Genomic DNA, 9,090 nt, shown 5'->3' with positions numbered 1-9,090 from the left:
TCCTACCAAAAGTGTTTTGAGCATCAGGTGCGTCTGGTTTACATTCAAAGTCCTATGTGGAGGCACGTTGAAGGCCATGGAGGAGCGTTCCGAGCTTCTAGCGCGGTGCGATTTGAAACGTTTGGACTGTTTTTATGACATTCCACATGGACTGTGAATGTAAACCAGACGCACCTGATGCTCAAAACACTTTTGGTAGGAATGCACCAAAAGTGCACATGTGTCAAATGCGTTTTTGACATGCGTAACGTTTGGTGAGAACGCACCACGAGTCTGTTTCTTCATCAGATTGTCCTGGATTTGATGAAGTTCCCTACCAGAGGCTGATATTTATTATCCTCACCTTCATCTGACAACTCCAGATCTGAATCTCCCTCTACATCAGTGTTTCTCAACCTTTTTTGTGCCAGCGCCCCCCTAGCCCTTATCCAGGTCCCTCACCACCACCCACCAGAGAATTTGCAGGCTGCTTTACACTGACCATTATTTTATCATTAATATTACTATTACTATTGTACATGTTTTGATTTTTATGCTTGTTTCTGTATTTACCAAAAATAATTTCCCAGAGAACAAAAAAAGCCATGGGAATAGAAATTATTTTCACAGGTGTTTACAAAAAATGCAATGAACATTCAAGTTAAAATCGGTAGGTCTAACAGCAGCCAATCAGAGTGGAAAAAATATTCTTATTTTGTGCCATTTTCTAGTTGTTAAATCATGCACAAAATGATCAGATAAAAGATGAACAACATGCCAGTTTAAACTTTGAACTATTTGCGAAATGACTGAGCTCTGCAACATTAAAACACCGCTAGAACCGTAACTACATTAATCATAACTCTTGTTCTCCTCAGTGTTTTTGTGAGTTTCTGGTAGTGCAGCTCTGTGCTGCCTTCAGGAGAATGGGACATCACAGTATCATGCATAAAACTTCACCCACATGGCATTTATTGTGCAATCCAGAGCTTTCAGTGGAAAATCAAAGTTCCAGGTCCTTTTAATGCCATACAAATATGAGACAGAAACATGGATTATATCTTTATATAGAGTTGTCTATTGATTTATAGATTAATAGTTTTACTGGATAGAAATTACAAAGAACAAATCTGGTTCTTAATCAAGTCCTAATGAGTCAAATTGAAAGTGTCATGGAGTCGTCAGCCTCATGACATTAACACTGACATGAAAAATAATATTGAAGAAATAAATATATCAAANTTTGAAACGTTTGGACTGTTTTTATGACATTCCACATGGACTGTGAATGTAAACCAGACGCACCTGATGCTCAAAACACTTTTGGTAGGAATGCATCAAAAGTGCACATGTGTCAAATGCATTTTTGACATGCGTAACGTTTGGTGAGAACGCACCATGAGTCTGTTTCTTCATCAGATTGTCCTGGATTTGATGAAGTTCCCTACTAGAGGCTGATATTTATTATCCTCATCTTCATCTGACAACTCCAGATCTGAATCTCCCTCTACATCAGCGTTTCTCAACCTTTTTTGTACCAGCGCCCCCCTAGCCCTTATCCAGGTCCCTCACCGCCCCCCACCAAGGAATTTGCAGGCTGCTGTGCACTGACCATTATTTTATCATTAATATTACTATCACTATTGTACATGTTTTGATTTTTATGCTTGTTTCTGTATTTATCAAAAATAATTTCACAGAGAACAAAAAAACCATGGGAATAGAAATTATTTTCACAGGAGTTTACAAAAGATGCAATGAACATTCAACTTAAAATCAGTAGGCCTAACAGCAGCCAATCAGAGTGGAAAAAATATTCTTATTTTGTGCCATTTTCTAGTTAAATCATGCACAAAATGATCAGATAAAAGATTAACAACTTTGAACTATTTGCGAAACGACTGAGCTCTGCAACATTAAAACATTGATAGAACTGTAACTACGTTAATCATAACTCTTCTACTCAGTGTTTTTTGTGAGTTTCTGGTGGTGCAGCTCTGTGCTGCCTTCAGGAGAATGGGATATCAGAGTATCATCCATAAAACTTCACCCACATGGCATTTAGTGTGCAAACCAGAGCTTTCAGTGGAAAATCAAAGTTCCAGGTCCTTTAATGCCATAGAAATATGAGACAGAAACATGGATTATATCTTTATATAGATCTGTCTATTGATTTATAGATTAATAGTTTTACTGGACAGAAATTACAAAGAACAAATCTGGTTCTTAATCAAATCCTAATGAGTCAAATTGAAAGTGTCATGGAGTCGTCAGCCTCATCACATTAACACTGACATGGAAAATAATATTGAAGAAATAAATATATCAAATCTAATTAAAAACATAAATAAGTGATAAGTAATTTATTGTTATGGTTTGTAAGTTATATTTATTCTCAGTACTAGATGTGGTCTCAACAAACCCATGACATTTCAACAATATTATTTTACTTTTTAATCTGGAAATAGTGTCTTTTTATTCTTGCCATACAGTCCTCTGTATTAAGTATTGCTCTAAAGGTCTTGCCACACCAGTTTATTCCTCTGTATTTACTTTAGTTTTTTCTTAGTTTATTCTTGCATTTTGTTCTTCATTCATTCCCATTTAGTTTCATTTGATTAGTATTATCCTCTTTTGGTTTATTGCTATATCCACTTTAGTTTCTTTCCTGTTGCTAGATTTATTTTATCGTTTATTGACAATCAGTAATCTTCACTTATCACCTGCTGCGCCGCCTAATCGTCATGTTTCACATCATGTGTTGATTTTTCACTGTTCAGCGTTAGATCCTCAGTTTTTATGCCATAATTCACATCTAGTTCGTCGCTCCGTTTTATGTCCCGCTTCTCCTGTTTCAGAGTTTTGCACAATGTGCGCGTCGTTTTTTTTTTTTTAAAGCCCCTAAGGTGCAGGGCGGTAGGGAAGCGTATCGATGGGGAAAAGGCAGACTGACATAAACCTTTTAAAACAACGGAAGCGATTTCTGCATTCTGATTATTGAAATTTAAAAGTGCCGTGTTGTTCTATCTCCCCCGTTTCATACCGGACCTTACAGCACCGTTGTTAACGCTATAAAATGAACGCTCTCTGTCGTGGGCATTTCTTTATTTAAAAGGGTTCATTTTTCAGAGGGATACACAGTGAGGGTATCTTGATTTTAGCTACCAGTAGCAGGAGAACGGAGCTGCGCCAAGAAGCTAACGAACACTGAAGAGAAGAGCTGCCATTGATACAGTTGCTGCCAAGCATGTTTTAATGTTACACAATGCAGTTTTACCAAGTTGCAGCGCCCCCTGCCGTACTCTGAACACCCCCTGGGGGGCGGTACCGCCCACGTTGAGAACCGCTACTCTACGTGGAGAATCATGTTTCACTTCTTTCTCCTACAACAATGTAGAGTCATTAAATACAATAAAATGATCCTGATGTCCATTATAATTGACATTCAGAAAAGGTCTGTTATTTCTAAACAGAAATTAAAATTTTTTTACTGCTCAAAATATTATTATTGGTATTTAATTAACAAGAATATAAATAATTATCATGACAAAAATAACATAAGAAAAAAAATATTTGACTCGTCTATCCTCTTTCCATAAAATGTGGTTTCTGGCAGGTAGGTCATTTTGATTTAGGAAAAAAAGGGACTTCCCGGTATGCAAACCTATCACATGACATATCCCTGGAAAGCCCAGGATGTCCTCTAAAGAGTACTGTAGGGCTAGAAAGGGTAACTCAAAGTAGGAACAAAAAATAAGTTTCAACAAAATGTCCATTATAATGGACATAGGTCTATGGGCCGGTTCTCAGGAGGATATTTACTCTTGTTTGTCCTTTGAGCATTGTATTTATTTCAACGACAAAACTAACTATTCACTCTCTTTCTTGTGTTTATGTAGGGAGAGCATTTTGGGACCACCGAAGCCACCGAGGCTTTCTTTGCGATGACGAGGCTGTTCCAGTCTAATGATGTAAGACATGTCCATTTAATCGTTTCGATTGAATAACTTTTCACACATTTGATCTAAACAAGGTTTTCTCTGATGTTTAGCAAACCCTGAGGAGGATGTGCTACCTGACTATCAAAGAGATGGCAAACATCTCTGAGGATGTCATCATTGTCACAAGCAGGTTTGTGTTGACGAATTGTCTACTTGAAACGTCCATTTAAAAGTATTCACTCTCTTGCAGTTTTATTACTACTTAGCTCTATCCAAAAAAATGTGATTACTCCTGAATTTGGTAACCGGTTGTGCCACATTTGGCAACAACTGCCATTTGGTGTCTGATTTTACTTTATATGTCTGTGGAGGATTTGTAGCTCATCCCTCTTTGCAGAACGGTTTTCTTCATATTTTGATTGTGGGTAACCTGTTGAAGGCCCTAGCACATGACATCAATTGGATTTAAGTCTGGGATTTCAGTTAGTGGTTCACTGAAGCTCCACAGCCTTAAACTGATGTCAATAAGATTCTTATCAGTTTTTGAGCTACTTTAGATCAATAGATGATGGTTTGCTTTTTAAAAATGTTCGTTTTTAAACCTCTATGCTTATTTCATGTTGTCAAACGGTGCATTGTAGTCCAGCAGAGTTGATGTTTCTTGTTCAGTTGTGTTACAAAATATATTTATTTTTTGATGATTTATTAATAAAGTCTTGTCCTCATGTGTCTTTGCTTTAATAGCTTAACTAAAGACATGACTGGGAAGGAAGACGTGTACAGAGGTCCAGCCATCAGAGCTCTGTGCAGGATTACAGATGTGAGAGAAGTTTTCTGTTTATCTCAGCTTACAGATTTCTGTAATGCAGGAAGAAAATATCTTTTCTTTAGGAGTGTTATTTCTTTAGGAGGGCTTTCTTTATGTGTGTGTTTGTGTCCTCACAGACCACCATGCTGCAGGCCATTGAAAGATACATGAAGCAGGCTATTGTGGACAAGGTGCCCAGTGTGTCCAGTTCAGCTCTGGTCTCCTCTCTGGTATGATTTATAAACCATAAAAAGAAAAGAATCCAGAATTTCTCGTGTTGTCGTTGGTAATCATCCACTTGTGTGTTTTGCTGTTGGATGACCTTCTCTCTGCTTCCTCAGCACATGGTGAAGATGAGCTACGATGTGGTGAAGCGCTGGGTGAACGAAGCCCAGGAAGCTGCCTCCAGTGACAACATTATGGTCCAGGTAGGAAAGACACGCTCCCAGTGGACAACTGCAACTCTGGGATTTGTGAACAAAACCTGTTGATTTTAATTCCGTTTCCTGTTTTTTTCCCCCCGCCCTGTTAGTACCACGCTCTGGGCCTGTTGTATCACCTCCGGAAGAACGACCGTCTCGCTGTGACCAAGATGCTCAACAAGTTCACCAAGTCTGGCCTGAAGTCGCCGTTCGCCTATTGCATGCTGATCCGCATCGCCAGCAAACTGCTGGACGAGACGGAGGGCGGGTGAGCAGAAGGGAGCGTGGCCGGACACAACGGCTGCCGCACCACAATGAATGAATGACGTGTTGACGTTCGTTTTGTCTCAACCCGCAGTCATGACAGCCCCTTGTTTGACTTCATCGAGAGCTGCTTGAGGAACAAGAACGAGATGGTCGTTTACGAGGCTGCGTCCGCCATTGTCCACATGCCCAACTGTACTGCCAGAGAGCTGGCGCCTGCTGTCTCAGGTGACCTGCTCTCTCAATTATTCATAAAGCTTGGTATTTGGACCACTGAGGGTTTTTTTTTTTTAATGCCAGTTCAATTTATTCATAGAGAGACATTTCGTGTCCTCTTAAGAAAATTTACATTAAAAACATCCAATTTTTATACAGAAATGCAGACAGATACAAATTCAAATTAAGTAATGTCCATTGTTACTGGCTGTTTGAATCCAGTGTAGATATTAGAAATAAATCAAGATTCAGTAGAAAATGACATTTTGTGTTTTCCTTCAGTTCTCCAGCTCTTCTGCAGCTCCCCTAAAGCAGCCCTGAGATATGCCGCCGTCAGGACCCTCAACAAGGTACAACTCTTCATTTTACTACATTAGGCGGCACGGTTTAGTGCAAGACATCTAATGATCGCAAGTGTTAAGGCCACAAGCACGTTGGCCCTTTCCGTATTTATTTGTAAATTCTCATTTTGACATCTCGGATGCAAGTCCGTAACAGGTTTTTATGAGTCCTTCGTGTGTTGTTCAGGTGGCCATGAAACACCCGTCGGCTGTGACCGCCTGCAACCTGGACCTGGAGAACCTGATCACCGATTCCAACCGCAGCATTGCCACCCTGGCCATCACCACACTGCTGAAGACCGGCAGCGAGAGCAGCGTGGACCGCCTCATGAAGCAGATCTCCTCCTTCGTCTCCGAGATTTCGGATGAGTTCAAGGTGAGAAATCTTTGATTTGACGAAAATGATATTAGAAAGGTTAGATTTACAGGTCCTTCTAAAAACAATTAGCATATTGTGATAAAGTTCATTATTTTCCATAATGTACTGATAAAAATTACACTTTCATATATTTTAGATTCATTGCACACCAACTGAAATATTTTTGGTCTTTTATTGTTTTAATACTGATGATTTTGGCATACAGCTCATGAAAACCCAAAATCCCTGTCTCAAAAAATTAGCATATTTCATCCGACCAATAAAAGAAATGTGTTTTAATACCAAAAAAGTTAACCTTCAAATAATTATGTTAAGTTATTGTTAATCCACAGTATTCAGCCACGCCCCTAACTCCTCGCAAACTCCAGCGGACTAACTACTGACCAGCTCTCCATCTCACGGGTCCGAAAAGCCTCTAATTCCTGGGTATTACCGCAAATAGGAATGTAGAGAACTTTTGTTTAAGCTGGGAGCGAGAAAGATTCGTCTAAGCTCTAACTACCTCCATCCAGACGTTATGACCCGCTTCAGTCCATGATTCAGACATCGGAGTAGCCCCGCCGGTGTCCGAGCTCATAAACTACATCTGTTCACGGTAGCTCTTTCTCTGTTATTAACGTGCACTTGTTACAGCTTAGATAATTTTAGAGACTAGGAATAAGTCCCAGGGTCATTATTTATCTGAACTAAAGAACGTACGAAGCCACCCTAATTTACTAGGACCACAAACACTGGTTTTACAATAATCAGAAGAATTAAATTTAGCTGACTCAATTAATTTAACTGTCCACAGCATCAATTAGACTTTAGTATTTTTATTAGCAAGCTTTAGCAAAGGAAAAAGACATGCAGCAATTAACAAAGGATTAAGTAATCAATAGATTTAAGAAAATTTAGAAATTTCACCTAATTCTAAACCCTACACTGTGTCTCAATCTAAATAGAGGCTTTGGGGGAGGCAGTTTTACTCGAACCCAGATGCAGAGACGATCTTTGGCAGCAGATAACTTTAACGTCCGTGGATGGAGTCCTGTCTTTGTCTTGGTAGAATCCTTTTAGAATAGATCCAAAGGTGAACTGGTGAGAATCCTCAATGAACTCAGTTCTCTATCAATATACGATCTTTGTCTATCCCCCATGTCCACTGCAGCATCGTTGGAATCTTTTGGGTTGAGTGTGGGGCCGCAGTCGAATCAGAATCCCGGGTTGTGGGTAAACGGATCTTGTTCCTTTCTTGTGCAGCGAGTAGTCGTCCCAGGGTATCATCACGCAGCCCTCCGTTGATTCTGCATCTCCGTGTGTGCTCGACTCGAACGCTGCGGAACAAAGAACCCTGGTCCTTCTGTCTGGTGTCTTTTTATTTCTTGTCAGCAGCCACACAACTTTCCTCACGTACGTTTTTCCTTGACGTCATCTGCCTTTTGGTTGGCCTCAACCTTCAGACGAACTTTCTTGTTCCTTGGAACTGAACTTTCTGAGGTTCTCCGTTTGCCTTCTGCACCTGTTTCCTTCATGCATCTCAAAAATCTCCCTTCCTGTTTCTTCCGTACTGACTGCTTGGACCGATGATCTCATATCCATCACCGTCTTGGTGACGTGATGTCTGCCTTGGTCACCTCTGCTCTCCTATCAGTTCCTCTTTCTCCCTGACTTTTCGCCTACCATCTACCTCCAACACAACATCAGTGACCTTTAATTAGTTACACATTTTACCACATTTCAAGTTCAATGTCAAAATCACATTTATAACATTTAGTTTCTCTGATTTAGCATTCATTTATAATTTTATAATAACCATAACTTATTAGTTACTCTTATTATAATCATGATGTGAGTTATTACAGACATTTCTGAAAAGAAACCAAAAATAATCCATTATTCTAAATATTTGACACCATGTTAAAGTTACTTGTTTCACCTGTAAGTACTTCCATAAGTATAAGAGTAAGTGTAAATATTATAATCAAACCAACATCAACCACTGGTTAAACCAATATTAATTATTGTTTTAATCATAAGTTATCATTATTAATTTAAGTATTTTACTCTGGGTTTTATCCAATTACTCAAAATGTTTAGATTTTATTCTTTAAACCTTTAATGCCTTGAAATGAGCAATCTGAACTATTTTTATTCACTGCAGGCTGGAAACTTCGTCTTTCTTCAGGAAACCTGCTCTTCCTGTTTCATGACTCTCTTTCTCCTAACTATGATTTTTTTATGATTAAATAGAAAAAAGTAGAATTAAAGCAAAGTTTGCAGGACACAATAACAATACAAACAACCAGACCAGATTAATTTTATTACCGTCTGACTCTACTGTTGGGTCTTGATGTCACCTGTGTAAATAGTTTTAAAGATAACTTTTTTTATTGTTATTATTAAACTAAAATCTCCAGCATAGGGAAGTGGGATGAGCTCGACTTTTCTCGACATTATGCATTCAATACTTGGACAGGAATCCTTGTGGCGTAACATGGAGGCAGTCAGCCTGTGGCACTGCTGAGGCGTTATGGAGGCCCAGGATGCTTTGATAGCGACCTTAAGCTCATCCAGCGTTTTGGGTCTTGCATCTCTCAACTTTCTCTTCACAGTATCCCACAGATTCTCTATGGGGTTCAGGTCAGGAGAGTTGGCAGGCCAACAGTAATACCATGGTCAGTAATACCAGTGGTTTTGGCACTGTGAGCACCTGGTGAGCCAGGTTGTGCTGAAAAATGAAATCTTCATCTCCATAAAG

General features: G+C 39.3%; 1 protein-coding gene across 1 annotated transcript in view; it reads left to right on the top strand.

The window, feature by feature from the left end:
* Positions 1 to 9,090, top strand: part of copg2 (COPI coat complex subunit gamma 2) — a 15,828-nt gene that overhangs the window by 1,866 nt on the left and 4,872 nt on the right. The window contains exons 4-12 of the mRNA XM_007564406.2: positions 3,879 to 3,950; positions 4,031 to 4,110; positions 4,665 to 4,740; positions 4,866 to 4,958; positions 5,070 to 5,156; positions 5,261 to 5,418; positions 5,509 to 5,642; positions 5,913 to 5,980; positions 6,159 to 6,347. Coding sequence (XP_007564468.1) covers positions 3,879 to 3,950; positions 4,031 to 4,110; positions 4,665 to 4,740; positions 4,866 to 4,958; positions 5,070 to 5,156; positions 5,261 to 5,418; positions 5,509 to 5,642; positions 5,913 to 5,980; positions 6,159 to 6,347 — 957 coding nt within the window. The remainder of the gene's footprint in view (positions 1 to 3,878; positions 3,951 to 4,030; positions 4,111 to 4,664; positions 4,741 to 4,865; positions 4,959 to 5,069; positions 5,157 to 5,260; positions 5,419 to 5,508; positions 5,643 to 5,912; positions 5,981 to 6,158; positions 6,348 to 9,090) is intronic.

The sequence above is a fragment of the Poecilia formosa genome, unplaced genomic scaffold, assembly GCF_000485575.1.
Source record: "Poecilia formosa unplaced genomic scaffold, Poecilia_formosa-5.1.2 Scaffold159, whole genome shotgun sequence".
NCBI lineage: Eukaryota > Metazoa > Chordata > Actinopteri > Cyprinodontiformes > Poeciliidae > Poecilia > Poecilia formosa.
This window is presented reverse-complemented; position numbering and strand designations above follow the sequence as displayed.